Raw genomic sequence first — 26830 nt, forward strand, 5'->3', positions numbered from 1 at the left:
CCACGATCAGAATAACAGGGTGTCTTTACATCCTTTCTAGCAGTTAATACGATAAATAGACGAAAAGCGATGAATTGCTTTGGATTTTTATGAGATAGAGGAATCTTTGATTAACACGTTCATCGTTAATAAAGTTAACTCTTTCAAGACTGAATTCTTTTTTAATCTGCGGAAAAAATTGTTTTTTATTAATTATTAATAAAAGAAACACATTTTGACGGATGGTTTTTTAAAGAAGACCAATAATACACCAAAATTTGAGGTCAATTTTATCGAAAATAAAATATCGAAATACATTTATCGTTTAGTTAATTAGTAATTTTTTAATTGTTGCGTTCGATGTTTGTCAGGAGATTTACGAAGGATTGTCTGCCCAAGGCAATATCAACACAAGGTAAGAATTTTGTGGAACGATTTCTTACAACATACCGATTCTAAAAACGCTACTACATCAGGACTGGTTGTCCTCATACTTCTAACACATCGACATAATCTTAATAAAGACAAAAAAAGAATGTGATATTCAACGAGACAAACAAGAGTTTCGCGCTTGACCCACATTCATCTGACTCTAGTGAAACGTTCAGGACATATGAAAATAAACAGAAACAAATCGATTAATTAAAAACCTTACCTCTATACATAAATTACAATTCATGCTAATGTAAGATATAAAAAAGAAAATGAAATCTCTATAAAATTTTGAAGAATTAAATCTCATATCTATAGACAAATTACAATTCCCATTAATACATTACAGTATGATTACACGATGATTTCTTAGATCTTTCTGACGAAACAAAGTCTAAATTAGAAATGTCCTAAACCCTATAAAATCTCAATAGAATTTGAATTTTCCTAACTAATTAAAATATTGTCTGTAATTTCAACAGAAATTTCTGTTGCCTACAATATCTTATAAAATCTCAAAGACCCTCCGTTGCGATTGTAAAACTGAAAGGAACCCTCGTGCATCGACTCTAAAAGTTAACCTTGACCCGAAAAGCGTCCAAGAGCGGAACCGGAAGCGTGGACGTTAGCGCGTGGTTGTCGATCGTCGCAGAAACGATTCGCACCGACGACGTTTCATCGTGTTACGAGTGTTATATTCAGCTAGGTGGATGTACCCTCGGATGTACTCTCCCCGCACGTGGAGTAGGATCGTCGAAGAGTTTCAGAGGGGACAATATGGAGGGAACACGAGGTGGTGGAGGAACAGCACGGAGCAGGAGGTGGCCGAGAGGAAGAAGAAGGGAAAAGAGGTAACATGCGTATCGTAATGCACAATGGTGCATTAGCCAGGAGTAGACAGTTAGACGGTCTCTCCCGCGGACCGGTTGAAATCCAACCAACCGGTATATCAACGAATAAATACAATTTCAAAGAATACGTACACCTAAAATCGGTCTAGAGGTAATTAGTCAACGAAGAAGTATCGAAAAAGGAAGAATCGTCCAATTGAACAAATTATCAGACGATGTGAATAATTGAGAAAATCTACCATATTAAAATTCGTGGAGAACGGTTGAATATTTGGTACCAGTCAAGAGTGTATCTTCGCACCCATCCGCATGATTTTAATTATCTTCGAAAATTCTTGGAAGTTTCACTCGACACCAAGGATCTGCATTGGAAAACAGTTATCAAAAATTTGGAGCAAAGCGAGTTATATGACGCAGACTCTACAAGGAACGTAGCACACCACGAAGAATACTTAAGTACCATTGACATAGCTCAGTCTGCCCTTATTTATTAAGGAAATGGCTGACACGAATAATTCATCGACGATGGAGAAGAAGCGTGGTGACACCACTGGAAACCAGGTAGTATCTGACAAAGCATTGGTCTGGAAGTCCATGACATTGCGCCAGAAATGGTCTTACTTCACCAGTAATATCACCGTGGAGCCTATGATCGCCTGCTACGTGATACCCTGTATGCTAGCTTCTCTGGCCACGCAGAATCTCAGCTTGGAAAAAGCGTGTAGAGTGAACCTGGCTTATCCTGACGAAGTCTGCACAGCATTGGCTAGAAGAAACACGACTGGTTATGAGATGGAAGAAACTGCTGTTCAACAATTGGTCGCTGGCATGCAGACATGGAAAACAGCTTTGTCTAGCGGTTTACCTACCATCTTGATCCTCTTCATGGGTGCCTGGAGCGATCGTACAGGATTGAGGAAGCCGTGTATGCTTCTACCTATCATTGGTGAATTTTTAAGCAGCGTTAGTATGTTGTTGTGCACCTACTTCTTTCACGAGGTTCCTATGGAAGCCACAGGTATCTTCGAAGCACTTTGGCCAGCGTTAACGGGAGGCTGGTTCACCATGTTCATGGGTGTTTTCAGTTATATCGCGGATATCACGTCGGTAGAGTCCAGGACGCTTCGAATTGGTGCTGCAAATGTTTTCTTGTCGCTTGGTGTACCGATCGGAATGGCATTGTCCGGAATACTGTATCTGAAAATTGGATTTTATGGTGTATTCGGTATTTCGACCGTGTGCTACGTGTTGAGCTTCATTTATGGGTTAGTGGTGATCAAGGAGCCACCTAAACCCCATTTGTTGCAAAAGGCGGAGAAAACGGAGACGAAGAAGATGACCGTGTGCGCATCGATCTTGGACTTCTTCGCGTTTAAGCATATTGAAGAGACCTTTCGTGTTGCTTTTAAACAGGGTAGAAATAATCGGCAGAAAAGGGTGTTGGTGCTTATGGTCATCGTTATGGTTGTGATTGGTCCACTTTACGGTAAGATTTTTATTTCTTTTCTTCTTATTACTAATAAATCGTGAGAGTAGAACTAAAATAGGAATTTCTACCTATTTTAAATTCCTATGGATACTTGACACTTTACTTTGGGTATTTCCAAAGTATAATTGAATACTTTCGCATTTTGTGTGCATCTTTGCACTTTGAAAGAATTCCTACAAATGCATGGAATCTATAAATCTAATTATTAGACTTTTACTTTTGCGGAAGCAAAATTTCTTCCTTAAATCTGCACGATAAGAATTTCTATTTTGAAGAAAGTATTAGACGTTTGACGTAACAATTAATTGTTCGATGTAGTAGGAAGGTTGCTAGTTCGTATCGTAAGTTTGACAAGGGATGAAAGCCAGAAATTTCGAAATCTATAAGAATTTCTTAACTAGTTATCTCGAAAGTTACGCAGCAAAAATTTGATCGAATTGATCCAGAACGATGGAACGTGAACTAGTTTAGCTAGTTTTGTAAATTTCATTAACAAAAACATATTTCAATCCTTGCATCTGACACGTTCGTAATTACGCTTTCCTTTCTCTCTTGTGATCTGTGGCCTGTGAATATGTATAGCGATCTCTCTGTTGTATATCTAAGTCTACTCTACGTTTACCCTTTGCACCATAATACTCAGAGGTACATCGTTCTTATCTAATACAATTATATGTTGAATCGAAAAGTCTCGTTTTAATCAACTCCTGAAAATTTCCAAATAACGTTGTAAATATTTTAATCTAATGCGTGGGTCTCCTTGAGTTTATTGTGTTTTTTGATCGAATGATTATCGAAAGAAAGACATTGAAATAAAGGACTGAGAATTTGCCTGCAAATCCAAATCAAATTCACAAAGATTCACGATCCGGATATTAGTTACTACTACAATATTTACAATTTTATTCGAAGATTGTTTACAAACCTGATAAATCCGCACGTCATCAAACAAATACTTGTCTTTCGCTAAACGTCTTTTTCCAGCAACTTTCACGATTTCCATATCGAAGAAGTTTCACGCGTCCGATCGAAGATTCAGAGATCTCCTGTTCATCAACTCATGTATCAAAGCCTGTATCGGGCGAGTGAAAGTAGGAAAAGTTTCGCATAACTCTCGTTAATCTCGCTAGTATTATTGCGGTAACCAACAGAAGTTTCCAAAGGTAATTGCAACATTTAGGCCACTGGAAAGAGCGGAAACTGCTAGGCACGGTATAAAAATGATAAAATCGGGGTTTTCGAGGTAGAACGAGATAGAGATAGATGTAATGAGCTGTAATTATCGACAGCGAGTAGATGGATGTAGTCTGTGTTATGTGTTTCCAATAGTTTCTACATATATTCCATAGGATGAACGGAGATACGCACGTAACATGAAAATTGCTATAGCTCGCGTAGGGGCGCTAGTGAAAGTGTGATTAATTGTCCTGTTCTTTGACGATCCTAGCAAGCGTCCTTGTAACGTCGTAATCATTGCTTTTTTATAGGATGTTCATTCGACTTTTACTCTCCGACAGATTTTTCGATAAGGAAATTCTTCTGTGAATTCTTTTTATTCTGTAACAATGACCATCTTCATCTTTCTCCTGCTTTTAAATAAAAATATCTCGAACAGCATACGCGAATCTAGTACTCAATTGCAATCTTGTAATATCTATGTTAAATTTGTTTCTATATATCGTCCATGTATATATATTTCCCCATTGAACTTATCTTTTCCCCATATTTTAAATACAAGTATCTTGAACGAATGTTAAGATACATCTTTGGCGTATCTGGACGATAATTATCTCATTAATCCAATAAAAATGTAGCTTAATTTAACCAATATTAAATTTACCGTGATTATCTCTTTTATCAATTACTTTTTTGATCGGAACAATGAGTGAACTTAGTGTCCCCATTTTCTCCGAATGGTTACGATGCTAATCTCGAACGACAATACGGTTCCATCCGTCAATTACGGATTATTAGCGCATCACGAATTCGTATTGCAACAGGGAATTCAAGGCGAGCGTCCTTGTCATAATTTAATTAGACCGCTAATACGCCGGACATTATAATGTTTCGTTGCGTCTTTATTCGTCTTGCTAAGAGCACTGGGTAATCATGCTGCTTATAACAATTTCGTGTAATGGCCTTCTTCCTGATTTTGAAAGGCCAACAATTAGACGTCCGTGCATATTCCTATGGTTTCTGTTTGTCTTCCTTGCGATATCGTCCTCGGTTTGACATTACAAAAGGAAGATTAACAAATTTCTGTTTCTAAAATGACAAAAAAGAATCGCAGATAGAGATTTTATCGATAAGAAATGTTGTTCAGTTGTTAGAAGAACTTGGTCGAATTTCGAATTTGTGTCTTGATGTGTCTCACATGTTTGAAGTATAATAAACTAGCTTGCAAAGTTTAGAAATACAATATTTATTCTTACATCGCAGATTTTTATACAAATTTATTGTTTTATGAAAACGATTAAATAGAGGAAACTTAAGCAGAGATTTGCGTATCTATATGCATTCTGTGCATTTTTAGATTTTGCGTAAATTCTTCAAAATCCGCGATCCGTCTATTATATATTATTTCAACTTATGGAAATTTAATAAACAATGATTTTCGTTCTAGAACTACGAGATTAAAGAATTGGTACGACAACTGATCTGTCGACACGTCAATTACAGAAGGTACATTAATATCAATTATCCGAAACATTGTATAATTGGACCGTGCAATTGACGTACGCTAATTCATTAATCATCACTGTTTAATTCGATCGAGTTCAAGTGTACTCGCTTTCGACATTGGTTCGCACATGAACGCGTTATCGATCGAAGAAAACCATCAACAAACCTTCTTCACGGTATTAATCGCAATTACCTATCGACAGGAACGGCTACCGAAGGACGAGAGAATGGAAACGATAACCGATACTTAGATATTTTTGTAATTTGTTGCTGTAACATAAATCCACGTTTGTTCCAAAGAAATCCCTACTGAAATTACACGACGTTCTAATACCTCTCTATAAGTATATTTCTTTGTCTTTTAAGAAATTTTTAATAAACTAATAAAACGTTTGAATCTTTCATTAAAAATACCGAAGAAATAAATTATTTTAATTAACGTATTAAAATCTCCACGGCACAAAGAAATATTACACTTACAAAGAAGAAGAGAGGAGAATCTATTTCTTCAATTTTTACAACGAAACATTTCAATATTCAATTAACACGTGAAAATGAAACGAAAAAATATATTTTTAAAGAGGACGAGGGAAGAAAATGGAAGGAAGATACGAGACCGTAGATATAGAAAGCGAGACAATAAAGACAGTGGCCTGAAATTTATGACCGGTAGTGCGTCTGCGAAGTCAACATACCTATTAGAACTAGATTCTATACGCACGTATGCTAATGCGGTCTGATGGCCTAAGTAGCTTGATGTAATTTCAGATCTTTGACCGTCGGAAATCGGTCTAATCTTGATGGTCTGAAGGGTTATAGTAACTTCTATGATATAACGAGATAGGAAAATCGGTCATGTGTTGAAGTTTATATATTATAAAGAGAGGAAGAAAATTGATAGAAATCTTAGGAGTCTTCTTGATAGAAAAATCTAGTTTTTTATTATATAAATTTTCTTTCCCATATCTCTTTGCAATATATTTTCTTTTCAACGATACATTTCTTTTCTTTTTTTTTTTTTTTTTTAATGCCTTGCGTTCTCTTGTCTATCATATCCTCTATCTTCTAAGGTTATCGCCTTATTACCCTTTTTTATCGCTAAAATTACTTTTCACATCCTTATTTAATCACTATTGATCGTAACTGCTTGATTCATTAGCAAATAAATTATTTACATTAGAAACGAAATATAGTATGAAGCAATCTTAGTTCTCTGATCTTCATTATATCGAGACACAAAGTAAATTCCTACATACATTCCTCTTTTAAATTTCAATGCGACATCGATCGATGTCTTCACTTTACGTTTTGATTTATAACTTCCATATCCTAGGCGCTACTATACTACACTACACTATCGTACAATGAGATTCATATCTTAGATCGTTTCACATTTGATTCATCTCAGTTAGATCGAAAGATGAGAGATAAAATTCGCACGAGTTAATTGAAAATTATATTTTGTTTAGATTCTCTGTTATCAAAGTTTTTGATTTTGGAATAACATTTAGTGAGGAGATCAACAAGACACGATCATGCAAGAATTTAGAATCAATCATTTCTTGACACTCCGCAATTATACGGTAACTGTCTCTTTTTCTTTGGCCACAGAACACTTTTCATAATTATTTTAGCATTAGAACTTGGATTTAATTTCTTTGCCGTTTATGATAATTTCCGAGCAATTTTCAACATTCCTTACAGTCTTCGAATGTGATCCTCGAATTAAATGAAATTACACAAGTCGGTACACAAATCGCGCTGTAGTCTGCATGCAAATTAGATCGACGACAATAAGATAATTGACGAGTTTCGTGGAAAGGAACGTGACCAATTTTGTACCAACTTCTTTTCGTCGACCTTTTCTTTTTCGTGCCAATTAATCCTAAATCTTATTGAGAAATAAGTGTTGCAATTTTTGGAGGTAACGGAATTCTTCTCTGTACAGGAAATGTTCATTCCTGGTATTTGTATTCTTCATCATTTCGCTCGATTAATTTTAATAGGCATGCCGATCTTCTCCCCTTTCTTCTTTTTCTAATTCCATTAGAATTTTTGTTTCAAGCGACGAAGAATTATATTTAACAAAACTGCTTCAGTGAAAAATTATCAGCATGACGAGCTGTTGGAAATCCAACATTATTGTTTTAAGCGCTTATATTATGATTAAAACAATTACACCGAACTCATGTCTAAGTTTAATTATACTGTGCGAAATGAATTTCCAAAGGATGAAGAATTCAAGAAAAACCAGCGTTTATCCAGTAATATAAAATTTGAAAGATGAATCGATCGATAAAAATACAATCGTGGAATTGTCTCTGACATTCTGGAGGAATGTTCGTGAGAAAAGCAAAGCAATGATGTGATAATAGCCTAAACTCGACGGAAACGATTAACTCGACAGCCTGATGAACGAACTTGTTGTGTAACGCCGTGTATATCCTTATGTAATACAGCTTAATAACGCGTCGAAATCATTCGGAATAACTTTTGATTGTGTTTATAGCTTCTCAAGCCACCCGAAGGTTCAACCACGATTAATTTATTCCGGTTATCTCTGTGAAAGATCGACGATCCGAAATGCCAAATAATGTAAATTCCAGGAGATTTTCAGAATCAAAGAAAGTTAAAATAAGAGGTGAAATAAATAAATTGTTACAGCTAAAAATTCGAAGAAATTATTCCAACATTTGCAGGCTGGAATTTATCTGCTTTTCTACTTAAAAAACACAACTCTTTTTCTTCCAATACTCGTATCGTTCATTGCATAAAATTCTGCAATTTTTATCGATCATTAATCGTTCGTAATTTCGTTTTTAAACGCTTCCCGTCGATAAAAATTTGCATGCATTCATATACAATGGGATTGTGAGAAAAGGAAGTCCGGAGAATAAATAAGTAGATAGGAAAAAGTAAATTTCGTAATGGCCATTGAAGATAGAAAGAATAAAGTCAGCATTTTTAAATGCTTCTTCCAGCAGGCAATATTTTTCAAAATGTCAGAGACAATGGACGAAACACGCGTGATTGTGTTTTCAGTTCTTCGCTCAATCATGGTATGATGTTGAAGATTTCATTATTATTGTCGACGTGATTTGACTGAATTTTACATGTATTGGGTAGACAACTAAGTGATAAGTCATTAGGTGGTAATGCCTTAGTTGCCAACCCAATATTATGCCAGTGTCTCACAACCTTTTTCCAGTCGTGACCCCTATTTCTTCATAATATCTGAATAAAATGACAGCTAATATCCTATCCGATGTAAAATCGTAAGATCGTAGAAATCATCCAGGTAACAAAGACCAACAATCCAACAACTCGTCAACTTATCAATTCATTAATGTTATCTAAGTTAGTAAGTTATATCTTGAGGCAAGTTAACTATATAATTACGTTGATATGGAAAAGTTTTGGGTGAGAAAGATTCCTCGCATCTTGTTCCAGAATTGACATCAAACAGAATTTCAAGTAATGTTGAGTTTAAGAACATGATAAACACCGTTACACAAATTACACGATGTTAAATAGAACTTGGTAAAATATCAGTTTTTAATATTATGTGAGAAATCTATCTGATCGGAAACCTTTGCACGCTATTGTATACGTATCGCAATATTCTATCGAAGAAGAGACGTCAATGGTGGTTGATCCTTTCGTGGATCAATTCTCGAAGGCAATAATTTATTCGACTGTAAAAATTGACAGGCATAACGGGCATAACTTTTTGCTTGTTCCAACGCCTAACCTTAAGCGGCCTTCCGCGTGTCATTTTCAACTTCGAAGCCCATTACGTACAGTGGAACGATGAAGCAACATTGCAGAGATAGCGGCGAACGCGAGCTGCCAATTCTGAAAAACGTTTTGACCATGATCTTTCATGCTGTGCAAGCGGAATCGTTCCACCTACATTGAATTTAGAACATTGTAACCCGTGGTTCGCGAAGTTACAACACGTACGGGATGATTGTAGTTTAGAGTAAATTAAATTATCGTTCTTGTTATTCAGAATTCAAACTTATTTAACCCTTTCGCACGCTCGTATACAGAATATATTGTACCTTCGTAAATTCTTAATTAAATAAACGATAAACGTATTTGTTTTAGGTAAAATAGGTCTCAAATTTCAATACATCGTGTCTTCTTTATAGAACTATTCGAAAATATGCCTTTCTATTATTAATAATTAAGTATTAACATTAATCTTACTGGACCCGGTCAAATGATCGGCTTCAAAATTTAATTTAAAATTGTATATTCGTCGTTATTACTTTTGTTCATCGAACTTTATGTAAATTCTTATATTATATTATCTGATTAATCAATTTCTCAATTATCGTTAATATAACAATTTACATAAAGTTAGACGAATAAAAGAAATAACAACGAATGTAGAATTTTAAATTAAATTTTGAAACCGATCATTTGACTGGGTTTGATAAAGTTTGTGATGAATACTAATAATTCATAGGCTAAGAAAAATTTTATCTTAAACTTTACAGGGTTAACCCTGCAATAGTGTTCTTTTATTGTTCACAAAATTCCTTGTTGTTCCTCTGAAAATCTAACAGACTCAAACAAAATTAAAGAAAGAATAAGATCGCGGTAGAGCTAATGGACACTATTATTCAATTTACTCTATTCTTTTAGATTTTTAATTCGCTAAGAGGTACGAAATAAGTGAAAATCGAAGATCTAAAGCGGATAATTGTTGTTATAGGTGAGATGGCAGTGATGTATCTTTACATGAGATACAGGTACCACTGGAACGAAGTTATGTTCAGCATGTTCACCACGTTCGCCATGGTGACGAATTTAATCGGTGAGTAAATATTCGAGGAATAATATAATATACAAGCCCTCTCGGACTGACCAGATTATAAAATAAAAAGCTACAATCTCTTCAAGCGAATGAAACACGAATCGTCGTAACTCAATGTAACTCATCGATAGTATATCAATACATTATCGCGTATTTATAAATAAACTTGATGGCTATTCATATCAATTATCAATTACTTCAAATAAAGGAGAATTTCTTAATCACTTGAGTTGATAATAATTGATAAAAAGATTACTATCTGAGAATCGAATATGTTAAGATCGAATATGAAGACAATGTAAGGAAGATAACAATTCCTCCGACAATTTCCAGAATAACATTTAATACCCTGTTATTATTGTAGTTACACGTGATTATTAACGAAAGAAGCAAAAAATGCTGTGAAACACGTGAATGAATAAAACTCGAGGAAATAACGATCGTCTGGAATATCTTACACGCTTGAAGCAGCATTTTAATAAAATACAATTCTACACAGAAAACATGTTGTTACGAGTTTAATCATATTTCTTACAAAAATAGGATCTTTTTCGGCGAGAACTGTCTCTCAAATAGAAGTATCTTTTGCGAAAAAAAATTGTTTCTAGGGATACATATTCCTAATAGATATCTTCTAGCAGAAAATTTTTCCAATAAGATCGATTTTACAAGGAAATACTTTTCTAATATAATCTGTACTGCCTTGAATTTTCTTTCCTCTATTTAAATAATTTTATAATTTTTGGTAAGTTAAAATTCGTTTACTATTCGATTATGGTACTTTTATACTTCTTTACTGCACTTTTTCTAAACGTTTTCTCCCTTTTTTCCTTTTTTTTTTTTTTAAGACCTTGACGAATTCACGTGAAACTCGTACGTCACTCTTTTTGGCCTATTCTATCCATGAAAGCAACGGAAATCGATTATATAATGAGTAGCACTGTTACGAAACGGAATCGTTGGCCATCGTTTTCAAGTAAATCACAGAAACCTCGAAACCCATAGCTATGAGGCTGAAACGTAGACTAATGAACGGAGTTGCCTTTTGTATTTTACCGCCTTCTTGTATTAAACTTATAATTATTTAAAAATAAAAAGAAACTGGTTTTACATATTTTTGCAGTCAGTTGCTTTTTTCATAACTGAACAACTATCGTACGATCATTAAACCTCAATCATTCTGCTAGAGGCTTGGATGATGGTGAAAAGAGTGATTTTAAATTCTTCACATTACTTATCATGTTAATCACTTTTCAAGAGTGAAATTATTTTTGTTTATAGGAACCGCGGTATCTGTCGGTGTGTTCAGTCACATTTTAAAAATCGACGATGCTATAGTCGGGATTATGAGCTCTATGAGCAAGATCTTGGCTGGTTTCGTCTATGCATTTGCAATCACGGACTGGATGATTTATTTAGGTAAATGTTCACACAAATGTTAAATCAAATGAACATCTCGAACATTAACGCATTACCAATAGCATGAAGTATATTTTATTCGACTCTTTTGAAAATGCATATTTCTAATAAGAATCTATGAAAATTGCTAACGTGAAAATTGAATACAAATGGAATAATATTAAAGAGTAATATTTCTCTCTTTGAAACGGTGCGAAAATATTATTATACGAAAAAAATTATAAATATACATAATAAATACATAAAAAAATATTATACGAAATTAATAATACATGTATATATCTGTATATATAGTATAATAATATATTATAATAAGTAATATTAATAATAGTACATAAAAATATTATTTTACCAATCTTTTTTACAATACTTTACTTTCAATGAATTATAATTTTTCAAATGCAGTCAAATCGTATATTCATTATAAATTCTATAGTGAAAGATGGCACATTTACCTACACAAATTGATAATGCGTTAAGTTTCAAGAAAGGGAATCAATAAGGTAAAATGTCTTTTTCGTACATCCTTGTTTCAGCGGCTATCGTCGAGATCGTGAATGGTACATCTTTCATAGCGATGCGATCGATAGCATCTAAACTCGTATCTACAAGTGAACTCGGTAAGTGAATACAGATTTATTACCTTGGCATAGCAGACTGACATTGAAACAAATGCGTCTTTTTTTTTGTAAGATCGGAAAAACATGTAGCAGGTACCGTTACGTGAACGTTATGATACAAGTGTTAAAAATATTCCTTTATATAATTCGTAAAACACCTATGCTCAATTTACATAAGGCCTTTGTAAAGTTGGAATAAACTAGGCACGGAACGGAAGCATATTACGCAGGTATAACAGAAATACATGTATCACGAACTTGGTATTATACAAGTTTGATAAAACATGAAAAAAGATACAAGAAACTATTTTATTATTGATATAAATTTAGAAGGAACGACGATAGAATAATAGATATTCCTAATAGATAATCCTAAAGAATAGATCGTATTCTTTAGGAACTCGATCAGAGTATCCTATACCAAAATATTCCATACAACTAAGGACAAACATTTAGTTATAAAATGATAGACAATAGAAAAAGAAATATCATTTTAAATCACAAATATAAAAGTTTTAAATAGCATATAACATAGCGTACGCTCTAATATGTTCTAATTTCGAAGATGTCGAATTATCTAATTTCAAAGATCTTTTAATTCCAAGAATTTTAAATCACCTTAAATTACAAAAATTATAAATCACTTATAATCTCAATAATTCCAAATTATCTCTCCATTTTCTTTTAAAAAATGAGATATTCGTTTGTTGAGTAGAATCTCTAACGTTTTAAAGCTATGACTTGGTCTTATTGCATGAAATACCTTGTATATGTAATGAAACGTATCTATTTGCACTTAAATACTCGAAACATGACACCATGAATTAGAAACTACATAAACTGGTCCAGCGTGATATAGCGGCCTTCGTCCTAATTAGATCGTTTTGAGACGCCTTTTTACCTTCGTACATTTTCTTAGAACCGCGCAAATAGGATAATCTTGTTTCATAGTATCTTCGTGTCAAATCGACACCGTTTTTAAGCAATTTTCCACGGGTTTTCCTTTCAGCTGGAATAACGTCTAACAACGTTTTCCTGTCTGGCTAACAATCCAACTATTCTCGAGATCATCTTTCTTCCTGTTTTTTCTAATACCGGTATTTTATCTCATATACTAAGATGTTATCTTAATCATTTATATTAAGCCTTAACCAGCATCATGAGTCATATATGGCAAACATAAGAATTTCAGTTAAATTACTCAATTTTAGCGTACTTTGTCCGACTTTATATTCATTTCGTTTTAGTCTATCTTAGTATGATCTAATAATGTTAGATTATATTAACTTAAAGTAATATGATCACAATACTATGATCCTACGATACTATTAAAGATTTTACGAAAGGTTTTAAGAAAGGTTTGAGAAGAAGAGTATTAACAAAGAAATATAGATAAAAATTTCAAAGAGCTCCGCTACAGAAGAATGTTTGGAGTGCACTAGATTATGCATAGAAGCGAAGAAAAATGTGTATATTGATTAAATAACGACGTGTACTTGAATTTTCGTTGATTTGCAGGCAAGGTGAATTCGTTGCTTGGTGTCTGTGAATCTCTGATGCCTCTCATCTATGGGCCTATGTACAGTTCCATTTACGCTGCAACCATGAAAACGTTTCCGGGGACGTTCTTCATTGTCGGCGCCTGCATGACCATGCCAGCCGTCGTCGCGTTCTTGTAAGTTCTGCCGGTTGCAAGTCCTTCATATCATAGATATTCAGAATGTGAGTCGTGAATTGATTTTGAATAGGTTGCGTTAATATTATATATTAAAACATGGGAGTAACTTACATGTTCATTAGGAGAGCTTCACTCGTTGAAAATCATCAGATGAACAATTCAAAGTCGATTCAGTTAAATACCACATTAGTATTGCTATTTCCGTCTAGTTTCTTTCAGCTCGTAGATCATCTCTCAACAGCAATTACATCTCATGTAATCTTTGAGTGTGTCATGAAAAATTACCATTTTCGAAAGTGCTCCATTCGAGACATCCTCATGGTCACTAAATAAATAATTTTATAGAAGTATCAGTTAGTAAAGGAAAAGGAAAATAATAAAAGATAATAAAAGAAGAGGAAATATTACGAACATTTTTTCTAGATTTGCACGTTTTAAAAATAGATTGATTAATTGTCGTCTTTGGTAAGACAGGAAGTTAAAGAGTTAACATGATTTTTTTTATGGACAGCTGGTTATACACGGAGCACAGGAAAGATCGTCAATTGCTAGAGCAAGAGAAGAAAGCGAAGAGCAAGGAAGGACCAGAAGAGAACGACTCGAAAACTATGAAATGGCAAGTCGTTGGCGAGAAAAAGCCAGAAGTTCCTACGATGAACGGTGTCGCAAATACAGCTTTCGAATCTGACCATTTATAACACAGAACTTACTATGGAAAATATCCCATTGAATATACATAACATGTATATTTCGTACATCGTTAAGAAAACAAATTTTTCAGTTATACTGAAATAACTTCTACATACAATTAACTTACACCGAAAGAAATTTTTCATTTAACGTACAAAATGCTATTAAGGTATGAGAAAAGATCCGGAATATAATCATATTATCGCGTTTACGCGGTAAATCTGAAATAAAGACAAGACGGAAAAAATGAGAAAGAGAAACCAAAATCTTAATAACAAACAAAGTTATCCACTTACTCGACATGGAAAACGCGTTTTAAATAAAGGATAACTTTATTTATTCAATCAGAAAGACAAAATGCAAATAGGGAATGTAAATGTTGGTATTCATGATCTTTTCAGTCGATCTTGCTGATCGATAATTCAAAACTGTTATCCTTTATTTCAAACCCTAGTACAAACAGTCTCCGGTACTTAATAAATAAATGGTTAACAATAGACAATGTAGAACAGACATGTGTCTGTTCATGTGTATCAGTATTACAAATGCTACTTGTGTGTACTATTTCCAAACTATCAATATTGAATGAAAATACGAATACGATAGAGAAATTTAAAAAAGACAAGAGGTTATACTTACAAAATGTAATGTAACTCTTGAACAAACCGAGACATGAGTTTCATCTTGTGTTCGATATTCTTAAATCGATGTAAGTCTCATACTCGCGAAGAGAAACCAACAAGATATCATATATGTGTATCGTTTCTTTTATTTTTCTGTAGATCATGCATTTTACGAAAAAGTACGTCACGTGAACAAAATCGATCTGTTGTACGTTTTTATCAAAATAGTATTTATGTTAAGGTACTGCATCATTCACGTACATACGTGTATTATAGTTTATTATGTGATATAGTACGATAGTTTTATATTTAGGAAATAAAAATGGAGTTTACAGAAAAAAACCACATGCTGTTTTGATTATTACTGCTAATGATGACGAATAAAGAAGTCGAGCGCAAACTTCAAATTAAAGAGGACACCTGAGTGAAATCTTATATTAAAAAAAGAAAGAGTTATTTCTATTACTAATTTATATGATAAAATTAAATTCAAAATAATTTCATATTATAACTTAGTTCCAATTTTAACCACTGCAAATGTTCCACCATTGACAAAGAACAAGATAGATGAGACATTAAATGAAGCTTCGTATCTAATGTTCTGAAATACCGACCTCGAAAAAAGTCAGAGTGTTTCTCACGCCCTCTACAATTTATAAGGTCGTGTCACATCGCAACGATTGTAATTTGTCCGTTTATTCAAACAAAACTTTAATCAGTGGTCGATTAAAGAAACTTCTCTGACTTTATTTTTAATGGGGACACCTTAAAACTCATAAATAAATAAATTTCTGGTCATTAGATTCACTTATCTGAACTATTATATGAACGAGAAATCGTAAGTAGTAAGGATATAAGTATTTGTTATATGACAGATTTAAATAAATTGAACTCTATTGTATATTAATACAAATTACAGACGTTATTAAATAAAATAATGTAAGTAATCAAGTTAATAATTGAACGAAAACAATACTTTAACATAATCTTATATTAGAAAGTAAAACAGAATGGTGTGCGTGAAAATATTAAATTTATATATTTAATGATTAATTGCTGGACAACGGTATATACTTAGAATTAAGTTAAGAAAATTTATAAATTGTTATAAAATACTACGATGAGTTATAAAAATAAAAAATCTTGTAGAAGAATTTTGGAAACTATAATTATTACAAACTGAAGTATTATATAAATTCTTTTCCCTTTGGAACGTGTGAAACGGAAACTAAAAATTTCTTCTCTCTTGGCCCTGTCGCTTACATAAAACAAATTGTTCTCGCGGTTTATCAGTTCGCGATTGCGAACAATTTGCGTTCAATTCCTTTGAATAATTGCGTATCCTGGACTCGCGTGAGCCAACGTGTACTTGATAATTCCTTGTATTCGTAAGTCGTTTCAAGGACACCTTTGCTTGGTACTACTAGTCGAGGACTACTCGCTGTTCACATCCAGTCGCGGAAGTTATTATCGCGCCGATGGCGTTTGCAGAGTCTAAAGGATTGCGGCCCTGCCCGATTGGTATTTGGGGTTAGAACCTATAATTTGATGTTCTTCGTAACATTGGTCAGTAGTTCCCCCCATAGAGAGTGGACCTTACTAGTTCAATTAGGACAAGTTCTTCGTAATCCTAATTACTTCGTAATGTTCAGTGGGGATCCACTATTCCTGTGTCTTATGTCTGTGCTTATACCTCGTCTATGGTCTTACTACCATAGAGATATAAAGATAGAGCACATGAATCATATGTTAATGTGTAAGTGGTTGCGATAGGAGAATAGAAAAAGAACTCTACATAGAAGTGTCTTCTGTCTTGTCTAGTCAGACATGCACACTGACGCTAGTTCGTTAATCGATGTTATACTTACACATTTACTATATCGCTTTTTTAGCTCGCTAACGCACTCTGTCTTTACATCTCTATAGTCACTACTATATTTAATCGGTAATGTTGCACGAAAATGATAAAGATGTTATATGACCAAAACATAAGATATGAAAAAGCGTTATCTATCAACTCTAGATTGGTTTATATGTACCTCGATTGTACTACTTCTACTCTAACTTGAGAAATCACAAAATCATTGAATAACATACTCTATATAAATATATTCTCGATGACTGTGTATACGTCACACGTCACACGCTACACTACCTACAGTACAGTACGCTGAGTATGCTATCGAGGCGACTAGTATGATATAAAGGAATTTGGATCGTGCGAACTTTGAACAAATAGTCATATTGATCATACTCATACAGTATACACGTGATGAGTTGTGTATTACTTGCAGTAAGATAAAAGTGAGATAATCAATCAACTACTGTGCATATCCGCAGTAGTTTTTGTTCAATTTTAATCATTCTACGTTTTTTACGACAATCTTTGATCATACTTCTGGTTTTTCGAGAAATAGAAAACATTCCAACAAGAGAGACGTGAGTCACTTCTCCACGTGTGTGTGCGTACGTTTTACTCTTTTCCCCTGCGTGTTCGAACGCATTCTGACGTGCAGTTGATCCTTGTTCGTCACACAAATCGAAACCACTTATCGGGAACCAAATCGAAAACGTGAACGTCGAGCGAAACGACGCTCGGCTAGCTAAGGTGAGCAAGATCAGGAAACTTAAACTAGATCTAGTCTTTTGACAATGGTCCAAGTCACACTTGATTATTCTTTGTGTCTTGAATTAAATAAATTCTTTCGTTTATTTTGAACATTTTATTCGAGAACTCCATGAATGAGACAAAGATTTTTAATTTTTATTTCAATTCTAAACTTCATATTAATTTATTATTTCTGAATTGGTCATTCGTATATTTTAGTACCATTTGTATTGTAAAGACTTTAAGGTTGTTTTAAAAACATACGTACATGTCAAATATAAGTATTTTTTACAATTATTAACGCATTAATGCAAATAATAAATGTAAATAGTGCTTTAAAATACTGTTATAATGTGAATTGTAAAGATTAAAAATATAAAAGCTTAAAATTTTGAAATTGAGCCAAAAATAACAATGCGTCAAATATCGTGCGTTGCATCACTTACTATGTAGTAATTGAACTAAATGCAAGAAATTTTCCGTTATGCAAAGTCACTCATAATTGATGCACATAAACTTATCTTAATCATAAAAAAATAACTTCAGTAGTCGTTAACATATCAATTACAATTTCCATTGAACTTGTTTGATTTCGAGGATGGATCGATCGACGAAAGCGGAACGAAAATTCATTGCTCTCTACTTCTCTAGTCAATATTATTGAATCAGTGATTGCGATATCAAAGAAGACGAAGTAATAGATATATCCAAGATAAAATCTGTAATATACCCCGAAATTACTAAACGACTTTAAAAGCAGTTTCTTAAAAATAATTTGAATTTTGCCCTATTTATATTTGGATTCCATTCACTATGGGTGTCTGGTTGTTTATCGAAATATTACAATTGAAATCACGTAACATTAGTGTTAATACGTACAATATGTTGTGAAAGTATGTATGCACCTTTTGAATTCTGTGTCTTTGATTTATAAAAAGAAAATTAAAGACGTATTTAATTGTTGAAAAATCGTTGCAGTTATATGTTAACAGTATTATTTTGGACTTATTCCCAAGGTGGAGACACGAACATGCGAATCACCTTTGGAACGATGCTGGATATAATTTGTTGTACACATCGAATGTTACGAAACTTCAAGCTATTTTGAAATGATTTATTTTTAGATATTTATGTTTAAAATTCTAAGCATCTAGTAACTTACAATTAGTTACGTGAAAAATTTTACCAAAAAGTAATTATGAGTATAACCATAGAATATTCGATTATAGAGTAGCAAATTATATAAAATTTCTATGAAAAATTACAAGTGTTATAATCTATTTTGATACTAAGGTACTAATAATAATTAATAAAACATTGAATACTAATAAGAATTACTGGAGTAATTTCTTTATTACGATATTTCCAGTTTAAGTAGTATCTACATACTACACTTTATGTAGTCTTTGGTAATCAATTGTAAATGTCCTAAATTCGTAATTAAACGCTATGTCGGTTTCTGGGGATCAATATTAAACTTTTCTTTTTTGTTTATATATAGATGCATTTTCTGTATTTACTCGTCGCCTAAATCTAAGTGGAAAATAAAACAAAATTAGCTCTGCCTTTAATGCGTTTAACATTTAGTCAATACTGGCTGAAGGTTTATTGCTGTTATACACAGCTATTTTTACGCACACATGGCAACTTGCAAATCTGTCCTAATTTTGATGCGCGGATACTTGTTTACGAGTCTGAAATATTTCATTAAAAAGCATTTACGTTATATATCTATAATAAAAATGCGTTCGGTTATTTTATTCATTCGAAATTTGCACACCGGTAACGTATCATTATTTCATTAACATTAATCTGGCTGTACTTTTGAAAGGTACCGGTCACCGATGAAGATGAAATTTGATGGATATCATGGGATGAGATAGTAGATCTGAGATATAAGTTCTTAGTGTCAAGAAATTGTGCGTCCGGAAAGTATAGGGACTTATATAATAGATCTTTACTACTATTAGATGCCATGTTCGGTAATTAGTGAAGATAAAATGATATATATAACTGGAGGATAAATATACGTATGTATATATTAAGCTTAAAAATGTTCAATGAGTAAAAAAAATAATCACTTCCTCTTAAAGAGGGGTATTGGTTGGTTTGGGCTAGGTAAATCTTGCCAGAGACACTGTCGCCAACCTAATAACAGCAAGGGTTTATTATATATATCTTTAGGCACCTGTATCTTCGGAACGCATGATTTCCCAATGCCAAAATTTTATATTTCAGGCCTATTATCTCATCTAGCGATACCCACAAAATTTTGTCCCAGTTCGCCACCAATACCATTCAGAATAATATCCATTGATTTCTTTAAAAACTCATTTCCTTGAAATTTTTCCTTTTCGTGTAGCGAAAGTTTATCGTATTTATAGAGACCCTCAATATTTAAGGATAGTCATGTATTCCATGTTTTTACATGACTCGAGTCCATTTATATGAAAAAATATACATTTTAAAGGAATTCATAATGATGAAACCTAATACCGGTTGAACCAGTTTAAGCAAAACAAATTGACGTCTCTTCCTTTCATTATTTTCTGCGATAGTTGCATATGCATTTAAATAGTTAACGTATAATACATACCACATAACATTTTAATTAATTAAAAAGAGATCCTCACTGGACTTTGTTGTAATGGTTCTAATCATAAACAAAAAATGATTAATAGGTAAATTTATTTATAATCTGATGACCCTGATGTATATGGGTTCAAAATGTATTATTTATCATCGTGACGCTTTCCATTGTCTTTCAGATCAACGTTTTTTTATACGTAGCTTAATTACACAACATATTTACGCAATTACGCATTTAATAAAAAGCAACATTAGATGAATTTTTCTAATAATTAGATATGACAAGAAATTTTTCCGTTTCTAATTCTGTTATAATAAATTTCATGTTACTACTATATCTGCAAGATAAATGAAAATAACAAGATTTAAAAAACAAAAAATAAAGACAGTAAAAAACACGCCACCAAGCTATATAACAGTGAGCAATGAAGTTCATTTTCGTTTATCTGTTAATTAATAGAAAGTGCATCAGTTCTCACTGCGTTCTCTCGATTTTCCCATCCATGACGTGTAAATAATATTACTCACGTATTAAAATATACATATAGACCAATGGTCGTTCAGTTCAAGGTGTCAATAAGTTCCCATAACGACCTTTATGAACAGAATTATTTGCTTGAGCATGGTATCAAATTGAAAGCAATTAAACATGCGAATATGGTGTGACTACGTACAGTTGGTCGATTCATGATTATTATGCCGACTTCTATGAATAATAAAATCGTGTTTGATCTTCCAAGAAAACGTAGCAATAGCTCATGTATATATATAGTATCGAAGGAATGTATATATATATATATATATATATATAGTTAAAGTACATTAAGTCTGTTGACTTAACGATCTGCGATGCCCATTGGTTATAGCCAACATGAATAAATGAATATATGAAGAGAAAGCCTTCTGCCAACGTGATTTATGGATGTCTTTGATTATGGGAAATACCTGCTTTTCCGTTAGACAAATATCCGCTTTTTCCGTACTTTATAAGAGCGTGCAATAAACCTAAGGATTGTTTCAAGAACCATCCATGAATCAGAAATACTTGCATGAATAGAGATTAAGTTAAGAGGATTCGGTTTATGGTGGTGACTTAGGTTTATTGAGGGTCTGTATAACGGTACGTGGGCTTTGGCGACCAGACCATGAGGAACGTCACACAGCCATCTCACGCGACATAACATCTGTATTAAAGTTTCTATATCTCAAAAACTAAAATAATAATTTTAGACGTATAAGAGAAAATAGGGAATTCGAGATCTTATGCAGGATCATACAGCGTCAAAACAGAACTTCTTTTGTATAATTTAGAAAATTATATAGAACATAAAATACACCATACTTCCATAAAGTACATACGGATCTGGATACATCAATCGATGTAGTCAGAAATTAATGTGTTGATTCGCGATCTCTTTTTTAAACTATAAACAAAGATCAAGTATACTATCCATAATAAATTGTGGAATACCTCATTCGTTGAACTCGTGAAGATAAAAAAAAATAGAAGGGAAAGAACTTTAGACTTTAATTGACTCATGATTACGAAAGCTACATATATAATTTTCACAGAAAAGGATGACGATAATGAAATAAATTACTTAAGAACAAGTAATTGCTTTGACAAAATATATTCAAATACGTTTCAATGTACAGTTTTTATCATAAAAATCAGTATTTTATAACAAAAACATACTTTAACGGGCGCAGATATTAACAGATATCATACGCGTATGCGTAACATTTAAAAATTTCCCGCGTTGAGTGAGACATATTTTAATTATTTACTTCTATCCACTTTTTGGTAATAAAATAATCAAATATCTTATCAAAATTGGAAATTGAATAAACTGACAATTTTCTATTTATATTTTTTAATATATTTTCTTTTACGACTTAGTAAATATTTTTTATTGTTATAAATAATAATATCTTCTCTTTTTATCGTAAAGGGATGCCATCAAAATGGGTTTGCATAATCCTTAATCTGATAGTGTATGTAGTTGCGTCCGTAGAAGATGAAAAGACTAGAGCTTTCATAAAATTAACCGAATTCGCTTACGAGGATACTTGTATGAGTACAGCTGAAGCGGAATGGGAATTCATTAATTCACCATCGAATGAAACATTATCAAAATGGGTATATTTTTCAAATTATAAGCATAGAATATATAATTTAACAAATATACAAATAATGTATAAATATGCAAATAATTCGACAAATATACAAAATTATTAATACAATAATTTTTTTATAGGAAGACGAATTAATTTCTTATGCCTCCTTCAAGAACTTACAAAAAGACGAAGTTGGTAACATTTCAAAAGCTGATATCAGAGATGAATCTTTACAATACAAATATGATGTTGCTGAAAAAATAGGCGATGCTTTATTGAATCCTGAAGATTTTAAAAGCGTGAGATTTCATTTTACTTGAGCAAAAACATTTATTTAAATAAACTTAATAGAATCTTACTTGTAGCTTGTTCATTTTTCTGGGACCACAGAGTTGCTGAGATTATCTACAGTTCATAAAGGAATTTTAAATAATCACACAAGAAAAGGTAACAGAAATTTCAATCCATCATAAACAGATGCACAATTATATGGTAATTAATTACATATATATTGAGAACTTTAGATGTGGAACATATACTGCCACGTGGTAATGATGTTAGAAATAAGAGCACTGTTTGGATAGCATGGCATCAAGAACTAGCTTCGTTAGTTAAAAATTTCTCTGCTATCCTACCACTTGTTGATAAAGCTGCAAAAGCAAATGGTAAATATTTTCGGAAAACAAATTGTATTTTGTACACTTTAAAGTTGACAATTTTTAATTAAATGTAAAAATTATTCAATTTTAGGTGTCAAAGATGTTAAAGAATATTGGGAACTTTTAAGTGGATATAGCGATGGTTATAATAAAGTTGAATACATATGGAATGGGATTGCCAATCTTCATAAAAAAATATTGAAATTCGTAATAAGTAACTTATCTCAGAAGTATGATATTGCTATGAATGATACAATACCAGCATACTTACTTGGTAAACTATAACTGTTGAATTACACTCTCAAATGAATAATACGAATATATTAAATAAGTTGCATTTATTCCAAAAGGAACCTTACAAGGAAACGATTGGATTCCTATATCAGTTGATGTAACACCTTATCCAGATCTTATGTATAATATTAAAAAAAATCTTTGGAAGAAGGTAATAGTTACATTTGTTGCCTCAATGATATATGAACTGTACAGAAAGTGTAACTAAATTTCTTTTTAGAAACTTCATGCGAGAACACTGTACATAACTGCTTCTGCTATGAGTACACAAATACTAAGTCAAGCGCCACAAGCAGATTTTTGGAAAAATAGTTATTTCTATGGACAGTGTCCTCCAAAATTAGTTAATTTCTGCAAAGATGCTGTTTTAAGGTACTTTATAAGCAAATGTTTGAAAAATTGTCATTTTTGATTACTTAAGTTAATTTAAATCTTTACATTACAGGGTATCTACTTGCTTTGAGCCTACTATAAGTAATTATCTCTCTACTCACAAAATCGTAGGAAAGATTGTGTTCAATCAATTATCTGTCGAGGATACTCCCATACTTAATACGGCTAATCGATATTCAGGTAAGATATTAACAACAAATACATATTTGACTCATTACAAATGGTATTAACATTTTATTTGCAGCCCTAGAAGAAGGTGTGTCGGAACTCTTCGGTATTTTAGCGGCAAGTCCTGCTTGGTTAAATTACACACATATTATCGACGACTCTAGCAATAATGATCAAAATTTAATTGTATCTCTTATGATTACTGCATTGAATACGCTACCGCGGATTGCTTATTACATATCTGTAGATATGTGGAGAATTAATGCTATTGAAAAAAACTTAACAAATCCTGAAGATTTAATATCATCTTGGTGGCAATATAGGTACTAATTACTTGAAATATTAAGATTATATTCAATATATTTTAAAAGATTTTTTTAATACTAATAGACTTTATTAAAATTTTCATTCTAGGGAAAAATATGAAGGAATCAAATCTAATGGATCTAATTTACCCACATTTTTAAATGATGATCATATCACAAACAATAAACCATATTTGCCGTAAGTAGTAATAACAATGTCGAGACAATAACATATTTACGTTGATGTATCGATAAAGTATTGCATATTATTTTCTTACAGAAAGCTAGTCGGTACAATGTTGGCATTTCAGTTATATGAATATTTGATGGAATCCACAGAAATTAGATATGATTGGATCGTAAGAAAACAGATGAATATTAATTTCTTGTGAGTACTACTTATAAACAAAAATTTTACAACAATTTTATAAGAAAGAAATTAAGAACATTTTTTTAACAGAAAAATGATTCAGCATGGTGACGATGATTGGATGAAAGTAGTCAATAAATATTTAGAAATAGATGAAATTTCACCGGATTCGTTACTTTCATTTTTCTCGCCGTTGGAAGATTTCATTGACGAGCAGTATGAGGATTTCCAATACAAGGCAGTTACAGCCAAAGAGACAGAATTAGATGAACTAGAAAAGAAACTAATTATGGACATAAATACCGCAACTACTAATGCTCCGCCAACGACTATTAGCACCACTACAATTGCCACTTCGAAACAAACTATAAAGAAAAAAACAGAAATAATAGATAGAAAGTCTCCAAGTAGACAGGATGATAAAAAGAGCGATATAAATATTGTGGCTAATTCGAGCAAAGATTTAAAGTTTAAATCACCTATATATAAGCAAGCCGAAAAGCCAGAAAATCGTAATCCACTACAATCAGTGACAACTGAGGTTCCTTTTGATCAATCACTTGATACCCAAGACATAGGAGATGACAATAAACCAAAGACGAATACTAGTAAGGCAGCGTGGGCCGTGGGCGCAGTGCTGATAGGAATAATAATTATTTGTATAATTGCGATCTTCGGGAGACAAAGATGTCGCAAAGTACCAAAAAATAGACGATACGTTTAATGGTATCTCTCTACGCTAAAAATATCTACATATTACGTATATTTATTCTTGCATTTAGTTTGTAATATTTGCCTGTGTAAGTTATTGTTACGGACCGTTTCGTGTAGAAAGACATTTATTAATTCACAATATCTAATATTGTACATTCCTTACTGTTCATTGTAAAAGAAAAGAAAAGAAAAAAAACAGAGGCTACTTTCGGAAATATAGTGTGAATACTAGTCTCTCGATACAGTTGAGCAGTATACATAAGAGAGTGTCGTAAGAAGAAAATTAGAGCTTGATAAACAAAATGAAAAGTATTAACGTGTGGATATATTATATTCAATTATATCTTCTAAATCGGATTTATTTAATTTTCATTGCATTATGTACATATGTATACAAACTTAATATGTATCATTTTTGTAGAGTAATATTAGTCTTAAAAATAAGAAAAGAATGTTGTAACATGCATACCAAGTACAATAGTTCCTCTGCCACTATGCCAAACTATAAAAAACAAAATGGTTTTAATAAACGCACAAAGCGGGAAGTATCTCCCTTTTTTGTAAAATTTATAGGACATGTACTTCAATGGTACCTTTATTAGTCTATACTATATCTACCATATTTTTCAAACTAAGGCTTGTACATAATCACTTATACATAATTGTAAGATGAATGAGTAATTATACAAATGTATAACTATCACAACGTCAATGATGTCACAAAACCAATGTCATATATATTTTTCTTACATAATATTACCATATATGATACTTATATAAGTATATGTAATTTGTATACGATGTACTCTCTGTATTGAGAATTTATATTTTTTATAAAAGTATTTATTTTGTACCGCATAAAGGTATTTAATAAAGTATTCTTCTGGTACAAAATTAATATGCATCAATTTTTAAATATTAAAAAAATTAATTTATGTTGCCCACGCTATTGAGAACCATTGATCATTTTGTCAAATCATAGATATGAATGAAAGGATATGCGTGCATTTATAGCATTTGCTTAACTAAACTACATCTACAATTCGTACCAATTTAGAAAAGTCAAACTAACAAACTAATTTTAGTTTTAAATAAAAATTTCTCTCTAATTTATAAATCTAATTGATAAATTATGAAAAATTCATTAACATCCAAATAAAATAAAAATGAAATAGTAATAGAGCAATTTTTTCTTTAATGCTAACATCTACCAACGATCTAGTAATGCTAATGTCTATACTAATGATTTCTTATAAAATTTTCTAATATCATGAATAAAATATAATACAATCATTAAATTCTTTTCTTGACAATAATAACAATG

General features: G+C 32.3%; 2 protein-coding genes across 2 annotated transcripts; both read left to right on the top strand.

Moving 5' to 3' along the window:
• Positions 1–1301: 1301 nt before the first annotated feature.
• On the top strand, positions 1302–15633 carry LOC139990174 (probable peptidoglycan muropeptide transporter SLC46). Its single transcript, XM_072009214.1, has 6 exons — positions 1302–2748; positions 10157–10258; positions 11540–11677; positions 12214–12297; positions 13816–13972; positions 14487–15633. The coding sequence occupies exons 1-6, from the start codon at positions 1761–1763 to the stop codon at positions 14671–14673; spliced, it is 1656 nt and encodes a 551-aa protein (XP_071865315.1). The 5' UTR covers positions 1302–1760; the 3' UTR covers positions 14674–15633.
• A 1853-nt stretch (positions 15634–17486) lies between these two features.
• On the top strand, positions 17487–26404 carry LOC139990164 (angiotensin-converting enzyme). The gene is made up of 13 exons (XM_072009147.1): positions 17487–17896; positions 22438–22625; positions 22744–22902; positions 22969–23050; positions 23128–23268; positions 23354–23536; positions 23613–23707; positions 23777–23928; positions 24002–24129; positions 24194–24440; positions 24532–24621; positions 24703–24810; positions 24883–26404. The coding sequence occupies exons 2-13, from the start codon at positions 22440–22442 to the stop codon at positions 25514–25516; spliced, it is 2205 nt and encodes a 734-aa protein (XP_071865248.1). The 5' UTR covers positions 17487–17896; positions 22438–22439; the 3' UTR covers positions 25517–26404.
• Positions 26405–26830: the final 426 nt, after the last annotated feature.

The sequence above is a fragment of the Bombus fervidus genome, chromosome 8 (genome assembly GCF_041682495.2).
Source record: "Bombus fervidus isolate BK054 chromosome 8, iyBomFerv1, whole genome shotgun sequence".
Classification (NCBI taxonomy): domain Eukaryota; kingdom Metazoa; phylum Arthropoda; class Insecta; order Hymenoptera; family Apidae; genus Bombus; species Bombus fervidus.